The sequence below is a fragment of the Dermacentor variabilis genome, chromosome 3, assembly GCF_050947875.1.
Source record: "Dermacentor variabilis isolate Ectoservices chromosome 3, ASM5094787v1, whole genome shotgun sequence".
NCBI lineage: Eukaryota > Metazoa > Arthropoda > Arachnida > Ixodida > Ixodidae > Dermacentor > Dermacentor variabilis.
Window position 1 is genome coordinate 145,242,580 of NC_134570.1, and position 19,394 is coordinate 145,261,973.

The 19,394-nt window shown below is 44.7% G+C and overlaps 1 protein-coding gene across 5 annotated transcripts in view; it reads right to left on the reverse strand.

Annotated features, from left to right (window-relative positions):
* Window positions 1-19,394, reverse strand: part of LOC142576363 (uncharacterized) — a 127,844-nt gene that overhangs the window by 45,792 nt on the left and 62,658 nt on the right. The window contains exon 1 of one of the 5 annotated variants that reach the window (XM_075686467.1): window positions 2,597-2,726. The exons of 2 other annotated variants lie outside the window; for them this stretch is intronic. In XM_075686467.1, the coding sequence (XP_075542582.1) occupies window positions 2,597-2,663 (67 nt within the window). In that variant the 5' untranslated portion in view covers window positions 2,664-2,726. Of the gene's footprint in view, window positions 1-2,596; window positions 2,727-19,394 lie in introns of those variants that run through there. 2 more of the 5 variants (XM_075686464.1, XM_075686466.1) reach the window with 2 other exon arrangements.

Consider the following 19,394-nt stretch of genomic DNA (forward strand, 5'->3'; position numbering starts at 1 on the left):
GCACCGATCCAGTCTGCAGTATTCTGTAAATAAAATATAAATAAAGAAACTTATTCTAAAACTTTGCTTTATCTTGGACACGTTCTTGACTGGACCAATAACTTCCTCAGAGAAAGATCGTATTTCGTGGAACTAAATCATGTGAAATCCTCAGTCGTAGCGGTGACCTCTTGTGTACCGCAGGGCAGTGTTTTGGTGCAAGTATTATTCTTTCTTTTTGTGAACGATCTGCCTTCATCTGTTAATGTCGGATGCAGGTTGTTTGCAGACGACTGCATTCTGTACAAACAAATAAATTCCCATGATGACAGCATCACCTTAGTGCAACCTTAGAGGATGCTTCAGTGTAGTGAAGTTACTGGCAAATGCACATCAACAAAACGAAATTGCGCTGTGTTATCCATAACATTATTCCAACTTTAATTTAATAAATTAATGGAAATTAAAGTGGTCGAAAAACAACTTGCCGCAGGTGGGAACCGAACCCACAACCTTCGCATTTCGCGTACGATGCTCTACCAATTGAGCTACCGCGGCGCTGTTTCCCCATCCACTTTCTTGGGTATTTATGTGTCCTAGCAGAACCCTGGGAGTGTTAGCCAGCGCCACCACTCACAGACCTTGGCGGCGGACGTGGAACGTCCTCCTTGCCGCAGGCGTCACGAGAACGTGATCTTTTTGGGTGAAGACAACTGGTCAATAAACCCACATATGCTACCTGAAGGCATCAATGTTGTCGGATTCGAGACCCTCGTTACGTTATTAACGAGAAGAAAGGGGGTTAAACGAGGGGCCCGATTTTTATTAGTCATATCATAAGGAGCCAACAAACACTAACACCAAGGTCAACATAGGGGAAATTACTTGTGATTAATAAATCAAATGAAGAAACGATAAATTAATGGAAATGAAAGTGGACGAACAAACAACTTGCCCCAGGTGGGAACCGAACCCATAACCTTCGAATTTCAGGTGCGATGCTCTACCAATTGAGCTACCGCGGCGGTGTTTCCACATCCACTTTCTTGGGTATTTATGTGTCCTAGTAGTACCCTGGGAGTGTTAGCCAGCGCCACCACTCACAGACCTTGGCGGACGACGTGGAACGTCCTTCTTGCCGCAGGCGTCACGAGAACGTGATCTTTTTGGGTGAAGACAACTGGTCAATAAACCAACATATGCTACCTGAAGGCATCAATGTTGCCGGATTCGAGACCCTCGTTATGGAATAAACGAGAAGAAAGGGGGTTAACCGAGGGGCGCGATTTTTATTAGTCATATAAGAAGCCAACAAACACTGACACCAAGGACAACATATGGGAAAGACAACATAGGCGAAGGTTGTGGATTCTGTTCCCACCTGCGGCAAGTTGTTTTTTCATCCACTTAAATTTCCATTAATTTATCGTTTCTTCATTTCATTTATTAAGCACAAGTAATTTACCCTATGTTGTCCTTGGTGTCAGTGTTTTTTGGCTTCTTATGATATGACTATGTAAAGTTAAGGAGCACAAAGCCGTGTGTGTCATATTGTCACAACATCTATGATGGAATTCACATATTCAATACATCAGGCCATCTGCACTAAAAAGGCTGTTCTTTTTTTCTTTCTAAAAAGACGATTACAGCTAGCAAGACCAGACACAAAGTTACTGGCATATATTACACTTTTCAGACCCATCCTGGAATACGCAAACACTGCTTGGTTTCCATACACGCAAAAGAAGACAACCAACAAGCTCGAAGGAGTTCAAATACAAGCGCTTATCGTCATTTTTAATAATTTAATTAAACAGGTTCGCCCACAGAACTGCTTAAGAAGGCCGGATTACTGAACACAAAAAGCCAGGTTAAATGGGCGCGCTTAAAGGTAATGTACCAACTAATACACAACCATTTAAATATAGACAAGTTCTGTTATATTAAGCAATCAACAGCAAGAACTAGCCGCCAGGAACACTGCAATATCCTTGCTTCTTCGAAATGCCACAAAGATGCACTCAAATTCTCGCTTTTCCCCCAAGTGATCAGAGAATGGAATAACCTGATCCTCTCCATTACGAGCAGCACAACTTTAGCTCGTGTCTTTAAATTACATCGAAGCGATTTGATCGCGTCGCATTTCTGAAACAGGGTTAAGGTTTTGCCTTTGTCCTCGTAAAAGACTATGCCAATGTCATTTTGTCTCTGCAATTTACTCTTGTAGATTTTCTTGTATGCCTTACTGCCGTCAATTGCGCAAAATTTGGTTGTATAATGTTTCATTTATCTTTTGCCTTGTACTAAAATATCAGTCTCTTTTTGCCCTCCTTTAAATCACTGTTGGGATATACAGTACGCATCTATGAATAAATAAATAAATATTGGAGATGCATTTACTATGCTTTCATATCTGGTGTCCAAATATTTCATTGGTATACACCAAGCACAAATTTTTGTCTGGAAAGTACGTTACAGACCCGATAGATAAAAAAATAAAAAAAACTGTTCTGTGTGCTCTCATAGGCATTAACAATACTCGGGACAACAGCGTCTAGAATTGAAATGTACATCGTATGCCGAATAAGTTGATTAATTCTACGACCCAAGCACTTACTTTTCGGTATGGCGCTCGTATTGATGGCAACTATCAAAAAAGCAGCAGTAATTGTGATTATATCCATGCAGTTTGAACTTGTCCGGGGCAACCGTGTCCTCTTCTATTCCACCGGCAGCTCGCCTGTGCAGCCGTCGTCTGACAATGCGAACGGCCCAGTGTGTACCGACTTACCACAGAACCACATATACCATCGCGCAAATGTTGCTAAGGAAACACTTATCTTCGTCTAGGGCTCTGTGCTTGAGGGTTATCGGCCGCTAGTACCCGCGGGACGCCCAGGCGGCTAGAAAATCTCTTTGCGGCAGAGCAAGGGTTTACAGATGGCCAACTGATAACGGGTGGAGATAGCAATGATTGTCGGTCACTGATTCGTGGTGGCACTTAAACAGCGATGCGTGTGAAACTTCCGCGTGAGGGACGTTTATTGGTAGTGGCACTTAAACAGCGATGAGCGTGAAACTTCCTCGTAAGTGCCACAAGAATGCAATCTTTAAAAGAAGCCAAATTATTAGTCACTTGTTTTACTGTGGACATAATTATTGGGATAAGCAGTGGGTCAGTTATCCTTTAGAATGAAAAATTCAGATCCCTTTGACTGTGTGAATATGTAAGACCAGCGAAGCTGCTTAGTGCAGGACGCAGAGATGACCCAGAAAATTGAACAAAAGTAGAAACACATTTACTTTTATAATCTGAGGTCATCGTGGCGATATAGGTACGTAGATACATGCGCGCATCACCTTTGTTAATTAATGTGCCCATCACGTAAGACAATGAATGGTTCACACTCCTTTTACCGATGGCTCATACCCTCGCAAACGCGGCCTCCCAACTGCAACAACAGAAGAGATGTGAAATTCTACGCTGGAATGACGAGCGTTAACGGAGCCAGCAGTGGAAAGCGACGACACTCGAGCTATTTCTTATGATGATAATTGTTTGCTCAGCGGAGCCAGCCATGGAAGAAGACGACGACGACGAACGCGCGAGCAGTGGCACTAGCGCGTTTGCGCGGTTGGCCCCTAGAATTTTTTAACAATCCTGTTCGAAAAAGCTGCGTAAATATTTTTTTCAAAAATGTCTGTTCGCCTTGTGCCTGGGACCTCTTTGTGTCCCACGTGTGAAAAGGGTAGTTCAAGGGCGCGTTACAGGTCCCCGAGCCGGCATGGGTATGTGCAATAGAGCATGGACCCTTCATGCACTATCACCAGGATGGCCTAAATTATGATCTGTTTTTGTCAACCATCACGGGCAAACTTTATTCCAGATCCTCACCATAAACAGCGTCACTGTAAAAAAAAAAAGCTGTACGCAGGAGATCAGTCGTGAAGAAGCCCACTTTACTGAAGGTCCAGCGCACTTGCCAACATCCTTGGTAATGCGAAGAAATATACCAACCGTACACACTCGTGAGAAGGCACCTTGTCTCACCCAATCCGGCCAAGCGTGCGGCGCACACAAACTGAGTTATTTATGGAATTGTGTAATCCCGTGTCCCTGGCGGTGTCGCACAAGTGGAACAACATGTGTAAGAGCACTTCTGGTAGCGCTCTTTTGCCCTTAGTTCGTAACGGCGAAGCACCTGGCAAGCCTTGCTGTCCACCAGCGAACTGTTCATTGCACCGTGCCACTGTACCGACAATAATATGTCTCAAACAAAGAGCAGGGTAGTCCTGAACATGGCACCTTCTTTGCACTCATTACGAGGTGAATACTTCCCGCTGTGCGTATGTTGGATGGTCGAATGGGTAGCCTCACGAGCAACGAATTAATTCTTGCGAGGCATCTAAGCTGAAATCTGCTATCAGTCTTCCGGGTAGAGGAAGCATGGCTAAATTCAGAGCACTAAATACTAGGACACAGTCTAAGGCACAAGAAAAGACAGGCCACGGCACTACTTTCAGAAGAAGGAGAAACTTTATTAAAATAGTCCGGTAGTATTTGTTGTAGTGAGCTCAGGTGGCGGCTCGAAGTCCTAAGACTCGGCCGGCATCTTTGGCGGACGGCCGAGAGCTGGTCCTCTGAGAGCGGCGGCGATGCCGATGGAGAAGATCTCCCCGGTGACCCTCGTACTAAGTCGGCGTCGGGAAGAAGTGAGCTCGAGGCTTCCTGCATACTGGCCGCGGTTATGGACGCGTCGCGAACGGAGGTGGTTTCAGTATCGTTGTTGTCGGCACATTCTGAGAGCATGTGTCGTAGCATTGCTCTCTGTCCGCACGCTTTACACACATCAGTTCGGTATATTCCCGGGTAGCAGTGATGTAAGATGGCGGGGCTGGGATAGGTGTGTGTTTGGAGCAAGCATAAGGTTACTGCATCTTTCGTGTTTAATTTATCGTGCGGTGGCCGGGATGTGTGTATTTCGAGTCTCTAGAATTGGGTGAGGTCTCTGAACGTGGTCAGGTGATCGGCACACGCCTATTGTAATTCTTATTGCTGCATTTCTGTCTTAGTGTCCCGATCCGGCTGAGCCGATGCCCCGCTCTCGGGGATGGAGGCGGCGGCCACCTATTCTGCGGCGACTCGGCGTGTACGACCTCGAGCCATGGCGTGGGCTGCCTCGTTGCCCGCTAGCGGGACATCGGTATGTGCCGGGGCTAGAGGAAGAAGACCATAGAATTTTGGGGCTGCGAGAGCTATGTAGAGTCGCCATCGTCAAAAATTTTCAGTATGCGGCCCGCTTCCCGGCAGACGCGGCCGCGCGCGAAGCCGCGGGTTGCCGCCTGCGAGTCGCTGATCACGACTGCAGCGTTGGGCACCGCGACGTGTGCTAGGGTTATGCGGCTTCTTCGGCCGTCTCCGTGTGTCCTGTGGTCACCGTAGCGCTCGCGAGGCACATACCTGTGCGGTCTACAACCTTGATCGCGTGTGCTCTTCTCCGCTCCCCATAGCGCGCGGCGTCTACGTAGACCGGCGCAAACGAAAGGCCACGCAGGACATCGGTCCGAAGACCTCACTAAATCATTCAATCGGTAGTTGCGACGGGTGCTGTGTACAAAGGGCAGGGACGTAATCAACGCGAGCTTATGACTCGCGCATACTGGGAATTCCTCGCTCAAGGGGAACTATTGCAAGCCCCTATCCCAATCCCGAAAGAAGTTCCACGGGTAACTGAGTTTTTTTCAGACAGGAATAAAGACCCGCTGCTTCCTTCAGTGTAGCGTGCCTGCGGCTCCGGACACATAAGGGCATCACATACCTGTTGTTGCTCTGTTTCGTGCGGCTAGGAGCCGCTTGTCCCTCAAAGAAGGTTGTAAGGTGCAAGGAACGCCGCACCTATTTAATAGGCTAGAGTCTCGTTCGTTATCGGAATTAACCAGACAAATCGCTCCGCCAACTAAGAACCGCCATACACCACGTCTACGTACACCACCTCGTTGCAGCTGGCAAACTTCTTTTGAAGGTCGCTTGTCCGTTTGTTGCGTCTCCGGACGTGGTGCATCGGGTGCATATTCTTGGGAAGCGGCTTGCAATTTAACGTTTATTCGAATGGCTGAAAATTTTGGAAACCCGACATGTCCTACTTATACAAGCGTCATTAACTGACATAAGAAAACAAAAAGAACAAACAAACAACGACTAAACGATGACTATTATTCGGTGTTATCACGCCAAAAAAAAATCGCACGTGTTAAGTCACATCTTGAAAAGATATTCCTCTGTCATGAAGCGCAGAGTAGAAGTCTGCTTAAAACGCGCCTGTGTATCATACATTTGCTACCCTCTCAACCATTTTATTTTCGTCGTGCTAAACAATTTTGTTCGCATTGTTCGAAAAACAAGCTTCATTGAACGTCGCGTTGCTGTTTCGAGTATTATGTGATAATACCGTTCTGTGTGAAATAACTCTTCCTCTGATCTTTCGCCTACCATACAGTGTCGAAAGGAATACAAAACTTTGTATTAGATTGCATCACTCTTTTGAAAGAGCAGCTGTAGCCGCTGCTATATGCGTGCGCAAAGATCACCTTCTCCCCTGACAATTTAAAGATTTTCGTCCATGTCATCTATATCTGAAAGTCGTTCAAAACATTCCGTGCTGTGTTTTTACTTGCATTGAAGTAAACAATAAATGAAGATTAAGATGTATATGGTGGTGTAAGACGCATGAAGTGTACCTCATGAGTTGTTTTCGAATAAGAAAGTTGCAAGCACAGAATATTTCGAACAGGACCGTGGCTTCCCGGGTGTTATGCAAAGGCGCTTTCATGTCAGATAAAACACGAAATAACTAATTTTGTCAGTAGGCTTTGTGAAAATACAAAAAATGCGTAGAGGTACCGCACACATTAGAATCTATGTAAAACAAAAGTTTAGCGGAGCGGGTTAGTTTATACTGTACAGCTGCAAGTGATGCCTACAATCGCGTTTACTTTTATTCTTTTGCAGCGTGCAACCGTTTTCAATGTTCACATTTATGCACAGCACAGGCCACAACTTTGACGCCATGCAATATTTAAATTCATACATTGCGCGATTCGCAAGCTATATGTTGTCAAATGCTACAACCCCATCGAGCGGAGTCACATTGTGAGACGTGAATACGGCAATGTCACGAGAACGACGGCTATATATGGTGCTCGCACCACAGGTGTATGTAAGAGAACAAAGGCACACCTACAATACATTTAAGCATTCCCTTCACGGCATTTTATACCCGTTGCATCCGAGTGTGTATATATCTAGTGTCGTGTACGCCCAGTGATTAAAGAATCCCGTAGCCCAAGTACGCAACAAAATTATGAAAACTTACCCTGTCTCTCACGTGATATTGTTAAACAGGTAGATGTGTGTGCTTTAGAGAAGCCAATGAGCCGAAAAATTATGTTTTGCTTGCATGCTATGATTTAATGAGTAGTTTGGCACAAGACAGGTGCGATCAAAGGCATAACATTGGCGGTCCAACAGCTGGGTTTGCGTAAGGTGGACGCCGCTGGCCGCAAGTCGCCAGCCTACGCACTACGCTGGGGCATCAGGCAAGGAAAGCTTTACGTTAATATTGAACACTGGTCATATATCAGAATCAAATGCGCGTGACGCATGAAATCAATGCACAAAGTTCACTAGTTGGCCGCTTGAGTGAGTGTCAAAACGCAAAATAAGCCACGTCCTTGTTCCAGTAATTTACATCCATCACCAGCCTTCCAGAACTCTCGTCTTCCATGAGCTCTGTATTATTTATATTTAGATAGAGCGAGCTTGAGATTTCCGCTGCACAAAATATGCATCGCTTATACGGCGCTTGCAGAATGCTCAAATCTGTTTAAAGATAACTTTTTAGCGCAGAGAAATAGGAACGTTTCAGAAAATGGATAATTAAGGCCTACCATCGGTTAACTCAGGCAACAGCAATACCCTGAGCCTCTACAAAGCATGAGTTTATTCATATTCCACGCACACAGAATCACACAACATAATGTGCATTATACTTGTTGGTATAAGAGCAATTACGTATAAATAATGTCCGCGCTGCTGTCGCACCAATACGTAACTGCGAAGGACCAAGCGAGAATTTCAATGCTTATGAGAGTGATCTCCCTTTCTAATTTCCTTTTCGATTGCTGCTATTTACGTCCATTGATCCCGGAAATGCAAGGAATGCACCATGAATTCAGAGAGGTTTGCAAAGTCTCACAGGGAACAGCGTCGTTTGGCCATGACACAATAACAAGCGATCAATGAATAGCTACTACCGCCACGCGAGGACCCGCTTTTTAATTCCCAGACAGGGCACTCAAGAGGAAACTGTTTCCTCTGTCGTTTCAGATGAGACATGCACCAAGACACACCACTCACTCTATATCCGTCGCTTCAAGCAGAGGCTCATTTTGGGGCAACCAGCTCTGTAACATGGCATGTAAACAGCATCTCTGTAAAACCCAGCCCGGCAGGTGCACGAAACTGTTTTCAGCAGCACAGACTGCGATTTCGCATCAGCAAGTTTACCGCTCGTCTTCAGGCACACATGGCTGACTCCAGAATTGACTGAGAACATGCCTTCTGCAATGGGTATGCTGATGTGTTCCTGGCAGCGCGCACACCCATGGAATGAGCTTAGCTGGACGCCTCGTGCTATAGGGAACGTTGATTCAGGCGCACATCACTTCTCTTTCTTAATGTTGTGGAGCTTACGTGGCATCTCTACCAGACGGCGACAGCATACGTTAGTTGCACGCGGAAACTGGTGCAGCGCCTCCTGGCTGGTTACGCTTCCTCGTATGAATGAACCGAATTCTGCAAATCAAGTTCCTGAAAATCGACAGAATAGAGCGCCACAAATAATTGTGGCGATCGCCAGACCGGTGCGATAGAGTTAGCAGCTGTACGCTTTGCCGTCTTCATTGCTTCATCGTGCCCATGCGCTCTTATCTTCTGTCTAGTGCCCATCTCTAGTTCCTGGCACGCTACGTTGATTTTATTAGTGCCATGTGCTATCGACGCAGCAATCATTTTTGAAGAATATGGCACCTGCAGGCGTAAATGGCGATGTTGAGAGCGTCGCCCCTTCTTTCCATTAGACTTCCGCTACCGTAGCGTTACCCTGCAGCGTACAGCTGCCGTGAAAATTACCTCGAACAAAAAAATGCAGGGACTCTGAAGATCTCTCTTAAGAGCTGAAGGGCGAAAGCCTACTTTTCCTCCTCTTATCATTCGTCTCATTAGTAAGCATGCTTAGTCATTTATAATCAATTGTAGTCATTACAATAATTCTTTACACATATTGTTCTTTAGTATTCATTACTATCATTACAATTTCTGTCACTATTAGTCATTACTGCTCACTACTAAGCATATTTACTCATTTGTAATCAATTGTGGTCTTTATACACGCCATCGTTAGACATGCTGGTCACATCGTAGTCGTCAGTTGCCATTACAAGTAATTTCAGCCATTATCAGTCATTACTAGTCATTACTGAGCATTTTTAGTCATTTCTAATCAATTGTAGTCGTTGCAAGTTGCCGTTAGACATATTGGTCATCTCTTACTCATTACTAATCATTACAAGTCATTTCAGTCATTATTAGTCATTGCTGCTCACTAGTAAGCATTTTAGTCATTTGTATGAATAGTGGTCATTGCAAGCCGTCGTTAGACATATAGGTCATTTCGGAGTCATTAGTGGCCATTACAAGTAATTAATACTCATTACTAGTCATTATTAACCAGTGCCAATATCTACTATAACGTTATCATTCACTAACTGTCACTATTTATCTTTTTGAATTCTTTAATCTCTCTCTAACCTTTCTTCCTATGGCTTGATGATGCTTCGGCGGACACTCCGGTAGTTAGGTCTTCTGGCACAAACTTCACCTTGAGCCTAGAAATGCTTTCGTTTAAAAAGACACATTCGAAGGAGTTCGCGTGAGCAGGTTGACAGGACGTTAACATTTGGCTATATAGGAGAGGACAGTATGTTGTAGACAATAGAAGCGCCTCGCAAAATGGTAGAGAGATATTTTGAGGACAGGCTAAAACTCGCATGACAGCATTTGTTAAACTTTATAGGCGGCCATATTTACACACTCGGAAATTGCCTCAAGGCGCTCTACGGTTTCGCCCTTAAAACAATTGATGAATTATAAATAGATGCTAACTGTCTCACGTGGGCGATACCCTACGCAATACCCGTTGGGTCCCGGAAATTTAGTACGCACGCATTGTAAAAGATGATGGCACTGGTTCATCGCTCGTCAATTTATTGAAACACGTGCCACGAAGGCTGCAGAAGCCCGCGTTGCGGTAATTTCTGGCTGTTGAAATGCGGCATCCAAAATTTCAATAATTGCTGCATTTACGAGTTACCGGATGTCATGAGATTTTGCTGGCCGGTATTCCGCCAATCACATATATGGAGCAGAATATTTTGTCCCCGCCCGTACGCATACCCTAAGCAAAAGGCTTAAAATAACTTGAACATCGATCATGCGACGTGCGAGATCAAGATCTGAGGCCCTTAAATATTGATCACAGAATCTAGACCACATGCGTATTGGACACTTGTCCTCTCCAGCACATCACCGTTCATTTTTGGCGCTCTGATGTACCATATCAAAATTTTGCCGTGTGGGTTGGCAATTTCATCACAACCAAGAACTAAGGTAGAGTGCATCAAATTAGTAGCATCAGCAGCAGATCAGTAGCAACAGTAGGACATCACGATTTATGATTGTGTGATCTAGGCATTCAGGAAACATTAAGGCGAACTTTTACACTAATTTGAGAATACTGCCCTAGCCCCTATTTGCAAGCTGATATGTGTTTATACTCTATATCAGTGGTGGCTTCCGTAGAATATTAAGAAGTGTTTGGATATATTATGCTGATAAATGTATGTCAGTTTTTAACTTGGCTGGTAATCCGGCAACTTGAAACCCTTTTATCGGAATCTACCCGCACAAGCTTCATGATGGTACCTTTTTTACTTAGTGTGAATACTTCTTACCAGGCAAAAAATAAAGCAAAGTACTAGAGTATGACACTGCATAGACAACTTGTATAGCAAAAAACAGTCACGATCATGAAGCCCAACGCGTATCTATCTATCTATCTATCTATCTATCTATCTATCTATCTATCTATCTATCTATCTATCTATCTATCTATCTATCTATCTATCTATCTATCTATCTATCTATCTAAACGAGTTGAACGGTAGTTGAGCGAATGGCCCAATTTTTATTAGTCATATGATAGAAGCCAACAAACACTGAAACCAAGGACAGCATATGGGAAAGTACTTGGGTTTAATAAGCGAAATAAAGAAACGATAAATCAAAGGAAAGCAAAGTGCATAAAAAATCCACTTCAATTTCATCCACAATTTGCTATTAATTTATCGTTTTTTGTTTCCTTTATTAAGCACAAGTACATTCCCCTACGTTGTCCTTAGTGTCAGTGTTTCTTGGCTTCGTATTATGTCTATATATATATATATATATATATATATATATATATATATATATATATATATATATATATATATATATATATATATATATTCTCCATTCTTTCCTCGGGTAATCAGAGAATGGAATAAACTTAACTCGTCATTAACAACGACAAACTCTTTATCCCTGTTCGTTTCACAATTGGAGCTCATCACAAGAGATTATTGACGACTTCTCATGTTTGTTCCATATTCTCTTTATGTTAAACTAACAGTGCTTAGAAAAAAATGTATGCACTTGTTTGTTCCCAAATATTTCACGTTTTTTCTTTGTCTATGATATGCCCCGGTTCATTCATTCATTTGTTCATTTCATTCTGCTTTATTTAGTGTTCTGTTGTATACCTTATCTACCTTATCTTTTGTATTTTGTTGAATATCGTTGTTTTTTCATTCTTTGTGTAGCTCGCACATGTATTTATGTAGGGAAAAGAAATTGTTCATGCCCGTCTGCTAGGCTAGTATTGTAATATATATATATATATATATATATATATATGTATATATATATATATATATATATATATATATATATATATATATATATATATATATATATATATATATATATATATATATATATATATATATATATATACACATATATATATATATATATTGATACATGCATATTGCGTGTTTCTTGTGGCCGATGCACGCGGGCGCCCCGACGAAGACGGCGAACGCTCTCTGGCTCCCGAGCTGTCCGCTGGACTGGCGAGCACTGCAATTAGCCCTTGTAAATATACTATGCAAATAGACTCCAGTCTCAATCCTTCCTTCGCGAAACATCGTGTAATCCTTCATTGCCCGTCCTCGCCACGGAGCTCCGCACTGGCCGCACCGTCCTTCTTTCCGCGTGGCTCCCGGTGACGACACCTCGTCTCCTTCTATTCCTGCGACCCCGACTGCAGCCTTCGTTGCCGTTACCAATCCCCGCGATCCAGACATATTTTCCGGCCAAGATGTTGTCGACGTTGAGGACTGGCTCACCCTGTATGAGCGTGTAAGCCAGAAGAACTGCTGGGACCCTACCATTATGCTAGCGAATGTCCTATTCTACTTGGAAGGAACTCCGCGTGTCTGCTTCCAGACAGACGAGGACGAGATCTCTAGCTGGGATGCTTTCAAAGTGAAGCTCACCGACCTCTTTGAATGTCCCACCCGTCGGCAGCTGGCTGCTAGAAAAGAGATCGCTACCCGCGTTCAGTCTTCTACTGAATAGTATGTCTCGTACATACAAAACCTGCTCGCTCTTTGCCGGAAAGTCGAAGACAAGATGGCCGAGTTTGACAAACTCGGCCACGTACTTAAGGGCATCGCGGACGACGCGTCAAACTTGTTGATCTTCAACAATGTGTCCACCATCGACGTCATTGTTAATGAATGCCGCCGCTTTGAGCTCGCCAAAAGCCGTCGCGTCACTGCACAGTTCTCCCGACTCCCTAACACGACTGTGACGTGCATCGACGTTACCGCTTCACCACCCTTAAGTTAGCGCATCACCCGTATTGTTCGCCACAAGCTCGAGGCTACAAGTCCTGCGCTGTTCCTTGCACGCCCACTTGACCCCACCATTGACCAACCAGCCCCAGCGATCTCTCTCATTCAGCCGGTTGTGCGGCAAGAATTTGCCAACCTCAGTTTTCCTGCTGGCGGCTCCGTCTCCCGACCTGACGAGTGACCGACAGCTACGCCTCACAAGGATCTCTATTCCCTTCCCAGATACCGCAACCCTACCGGTAGAGAACTCCGGATGCAAGCCCACTTGCTTCCGTTGCCTCCGCATTGGCCACGTTGCTCGCGGCTGCCGCACTTTGGGGTCGTCGCCGTATTCGAGCTTCTTTTCTTCGTCTTCTCGCCCATATGCCGACCCGTGCAGTTGCTCGCTTCGCCGTATGCCTCCTACCTGTGACGTTTCCGTCGATGGAAGTCGTCGTGCTCACTCGCCATCCCCTCAGTGTCGTCGGTCCCCGTCGCCCCAGCCACGCCGCTGTTCATCGCCGACGAATTATGCACTCTCCCGGATGGAAAACTAGACCATGCAGCTCCTGGGGGTCATGCTGCATTATCTTCGTCGTGTAGAAATCCTCCATTGACGCTCCCAACGAATCAGATTTTACTTGATGTTCTCGTCGACGGTTTCGCTTTGACGGCGTTAGTAGATACTGGAGCCCAGGTGTCCATAATGAGTTGTAACCTGCATGGTCGACTGAGGAAGGTTCTCACGCCTCCTACTCAAGCCTCCATGTCCATAGGATGCTATTTGCCTTGACGCAACATTTCGCCCCATGATTGCTGCGGAACTATTGCCTGAACAAGCAGCAGCTCTGTGCCGCCTTTCGGGCTCCTACCACAACATCTTGGACCTCAACGACCGCCAATTGGGCCAGACTTCAATTGTTAAGCATGACCTAAATACTTGTGATGCCAGTCCTATTCACCGCCGGCCATATCAAGTTTCTGCTTCAGAACGTAAGGTTATTCAAGATGAAGTGAACAAGATGCTTGCCGAAGGCATTGTTGAACCTTCGTCGAGCCCTTGAGCGTCGCCCATGGTTCTCGTTAAAAAGAAAAATGACACATGGCGTTTCTGCGTAGATTATCCTCATCGAAACCGCATTACCAAGAAAGACATGTACCCTTGCCTCGCATTGCGGCGCCCTCGATTGTCTCCACGATGCCAAATACTTTTCATGAATAGACCTTCGTTCTGGTTATTGGCAAATTTCTGTGTATGAAAAAGACCGAGAGAAGACCGCGTTCGTCACCCCTGGTGGCTTATATCAATTTAAATATATGCCATTCGGTCTATACAACGCCCCAGCAACGTTCGAACGTATGGTGGACTCTTTGCACCAAGGGCTCAAATGGTCAGCATGCCTCTGCTACCCACACGACATTCCCGTATTTTCACCTGCATTTGAGACACGCCTTGAGCGCTTATCAGCTGCTCTCCAAGTCTTCCGCGAGGCTGGGCTGCAACTAAATTCATCGAAGTGTCACATTGGTCATCAGCCGATTACAGTGCTGGGCCACCTCGCTGACGCTTCCGGTATGCAACAAGACTCGGAGAAAATTCGTGCTGCCACGTCTTTTCCTGTACTCAGTCTGTCAAAGATGTCCGAAGTTTTGTAGGACTCTGCTCCTACTTGCGACGCTTTGTTAAAGACGTCGCAGTGATTTCCCGACCGCTTATTGAGCATCTGAATGAGGACGTGCCGTTTACATGGGGCCCCGCTCAAACTGCCGCGTTTCCCAGCTCACCAACATTCTTACCCCCCCCCCCTCCATATATACATATATATATATATATATATATATATATATATATATATATATATATATACAACACTTCTTTCAGAATAAATGGCGTTTAAGATGCGCTACAGAAGACAAACATTGATAGAACCGAGGCTCAAAAAGAAACACAAAATTACCCTTTGGCGACCGAGTGCGGTCGCATTCCACAGCGCATATATTCAAGAAGCAAGTTAAGAAATATTTTTGCAGCAACTGTATTCTATCTAGCAATTGACTTTTGTGATGGTAATAATAATTGATTCAGCTATAATACTACATGTTATATTTCTCGTATATTTATTGTTTTGTAAACTCGCATTGCTTGTCCAATACAGAAGTTTTCCTTGCAATTTTTTGTCTTGTTATACATCTTTATATTTTCTTGTTTTTTTCACTGTTCCTTAGTTTTTTTCAAATTATTTGTAAAGTCACCGTAACCAATACTTGATCTATTTCTCTTTTTTTATTTTGTCTGGGTACGGGAGTCCCCCTGACAGTTTCTAACTTTGGGGCTGCCTGTGTAGTACCATCTTTGTATACAATTCTGACATCGTTGATTGATACACACTGGCATCGTTGATGAATAAACTTGGATAAACTTGATGGGACAGAGGAAAGAGACAATACAATGAGCTGATTATAAAGTGATCTTTTATGCGGAGTCACACACTATATAAGGCAGAGTACACAAAGGGCACAATGCCATTGTATCAATGACTCGATCAGTCTGACAAATCACTTATAAATAAACATATATAGACACATATGGTCACCAACCGCGACGCTACAAGAACATGGAGCCCCCAACGCCGTGTTTGAATATGTAGTATTGCGAAACCTGGGCGTGACGAAGTGCAAAATATGAGGGTGTTTGTAAAGAGTAGGTCTCATGTGCACATTACATGAATACCTGCACTTTACCCTTAGTATTTTGAATTACTATCATGCTCGTTTTCTATGGATAAAATTGCAGTAAGGGTGGTCATTCAGTGGCCAACGTGTATTTGTTGTCAGGTAATAAACAAAGCAAGCGTTTGATGAGAATGCAATGTTAACGGCAAAAAAGTAACAATTGGCCGCAATAAGCAAATATAAATCTCACAGATGTCCTTGTGGAAAGTGATTCCTTTGACTTTGACTTTGACGAAGGTTGTGGGTTCGGTTCCCACCTGCGGCAAGTTGTTTTTTCATCCACTTTAATTTCCATTTATTTATCATTTCTTCATTTCATTTATTAAGCACAAGTAATTTCCCCTATGTTGTCCTTGGTGTCAATGTTTGTTGGCTTCTTATGATATGACTAATAAAAATCGGGCCCCTCGGTTAACCCCCTTTCTTCTCCTTTGACTAGAGAAGTTTATGAAGGAGAGTTGACTCTTATCCTTCTTATCCTTTTTTTATGTTCTTTGTCCTATTCATGTTGTCTTTATATGCTGCTTCTGCAAATAAAGCATTTGGTTGCTAGTCAGCGGTCAGTCCTGTTTACTCGCTCGTCCTGTGTTGCACTGTTCCTGTTTTTTTTATTCGCGTGTTTGTGCAATGCGGGGTGTTTTTTTATTTGTACCAGCTAAACCGAAAAGCTTTTCATATAGATAAGTTGCATATTTTTCCTCTCGTTACTTAGAGAAGCGAGTTAGAGCAGCTGCACAATGTGAGTGTTCGGCGGTTAGGCGTACTGTAATTTTTCTTTTTCACCGTGCAGCTGGTACAAACTTCACTTTTTAGCTTTTTCCATAAATAAACTTCCAGCTTTAAACTGTTTTCTCGGGGGGTTTTTGCGTCCCTTGTACTCTGCGTCGCAGCACCACTGTGGTATTTGACAACGGCATGGTGAGGAATCTCGTATGGCAGCCTACGCTGCATCTTAAACAATCTAATCCTAGGGCACACTTTTCGATCCGACAGCTGTGAAGCAGTTATCGAAAGACAGGTCAGTCACTGTGGCTCTGTTTACGTGTACTGAGTCTTAGTGGGACAAGCTTGTGATGCTTTCTAGGCATGCGCCCCCTCCACCCACCTAAAACTATATAGCTTATTTCGCTACTTTCAGGGCACGCTAGCCGCACCGGCCCGCATGCAGCTAGTGATAGTTAGGTTGGAGTATCAGACAGGTCGTCCGCTGTGGAGCTCTTTTAGATTCGCGTTGACTGAATCCTACGGAACCAATTTTGTGACTCTCTTTAGGAACCCCTTACAACTTTCAGTACTGACGCGTATCGAGAACGCTACGGGCCATTGCCAGAAGTAATAACATGGGAGTGTGTTCCTTGCGCCAGGAGAACGCACAAAAGCATCGATGAGCTCAAAAACCAGGAACTTGTGCCTATAACATTGCGCCGTCTGAACAAGTGAAACACGCTTTGTGCCCAAGCATGTGTCTAGAGGGCGCGTAAAACGCATCCTACGAGCGTGTGGCTGGGAGTTAGCGTTGTCGCCACCACATGGTGTCGCACCAGGCCGACTGAGGCCAGCTGGTGTTGAAGACGCGCAGTCTCCCGTGCACTACATTTAAATAGCAATAGGTAAGCCCAGTTGACGGGGAAAGGCATGGAAATCAGAAATACCCGCTGCAGTGGCTTAGCGGCAGTGGTATTGCGCTGGCAAGCACGAGGTCGTGGGAGCAAATAGCGACCGCGGCGGCCGCATTTCGATGGCGATGAAGTACAATAAGCCCGTGCCCCGTGGAATTGGTGCACGTTTAGGGATCCATGGTGATCGATATTAATCTGCAGCCCACACTACGGCGTGCCTTCTCTTTAAATCGTGTTTCTGGCACCCAATACCTCGGAATACAAATTGAAATCACAAGTATTTGTAGTTATTTATGTATCGTATTTAAGATGCGTCTGGTGTTTTCTCCACCATGTAAGAAAAAGCGAGTTACCTTTTTTTTCGCAATGTTGCCAATTCCCGCTCCTGCACATTTCACCTCTACACGCAGTTATTCCTGTAAATTGCAAGTACCAAGATCGCACATCCTTGTAATTTCCTTTTTCCAGCTAATGCCTCCGGAGGAGCTTCATGCAAAAACTACTGCTGCTTACTTGTTGACACAACAATGGAAGAACGGTCAAAAAGCCCGCAACCACCATTTTATTCAGCAAAATTTACATTTTCACATTTTATGAAACTGCACATCGCGCAGAGGAGAGCTCCGCTGAATGTGCGGCAATGAAATTTCCATGAAAGTGCGCGTCCTCAAAACCGAAACTGGAAGCAAGGTTCACTTAGCCACGTCAGCCGCCAGTGGAGCAATAGTCAATTGGGCAGCTGGGCTTTAGGAGAGTGTCTGCCGTTCGTGAAGTTTTTTTTTTTATGGCTCAAGCAAGGCATGAAAGAGGCACGCGGATGTTGCTACTTGAAAAATCGTGCGGTTTCCGTCGTAAGGTAGCGGCTTGCGTCGGCAGATAGCGCACAGTGCAAGCAAAAACCAGAGGAGGTGAGAGTGCTCACGTGCTCATGTGCTCGAATACTTTACTCCTGCATGGCGGAGAAAACAAGGCTTACGTCGTCATTACACGGCCGTTGATAAGTGACAGAGTATAAGGATGGCATGACGGAGCTTCAGGTCAAGCGGTTAGAAAGTCCTCATGAGAGTCTGAAAACCCTTTAGGTAGCGACGTGCGGGCGTGCGTGTGTGTTTTCGTGTGTTCAGCGCGCTCGTATGAACCTTGTGAAGCTCCATTGCCTTTGTAGGTTACCTAGCTCATGTGAATATTTGCCGCAAGACAACGAAACCAAGCAACTGCAACAGCCTTTTAATGTTTTCTGTGAACGTCTCAAGGTTCTTTGCACCGCTGAACCATGTTGGACGCTAGCTCGATTCATCAAGCCAAACGCCGCACATATAACACCCGATTCAGCCGTCCCTCATTAATGTGCAATTCGAAAATATCTCGTTATGACGGACATTTTTACATGTTCAAAGACATGTCCGACTACATTCGCAACTTTTTTTTTTAGGTGAGGCGGCAGGGGGTACTCGGCTGATCAAGATGTTTCCTTTACTATTATACGCAAATTATGCCCAAAAATGGATTCTCTAACAAATTCGGATCGCTGATAAACGCGCATTTTGTTTCAATACTGTCGGTGATCGTTGTATGAATTGACACCGGCTGTCGAAGAGTACGGGAGCACGCATCCGGCAAATGCGTGCCTGGGTGCACAAATGAATAATTTATGGTTGTCCATTGGCCGAGTAGTGTTGAAGATGTGTGCGTAAAATGGCATTATCTGTTTTATCATGCGTTCGCTCACGCAGCACTATAGGCGGCACTTTCCCTTCGGCCAAAATCTCGAGCAGCTGCAGCACGATAAGCGTCGCCATGTTTTCTCTCCTTTGTTACTGATGCTTCAAGCATATACAGTTGCACCGGTCCAAGCTGAGACCACACGTAAATTTGGGAGCAAAAGCCCCCAGATTGTTTTCTCTCGTACCTGTTTGTACTCGCGCTTGCGCACAAACGGCCGTCGATTCCTGAAATGCGACCCTCGTCTGCCCTTGCACTATACCGCTGGGAGCCACTAGGCGATTT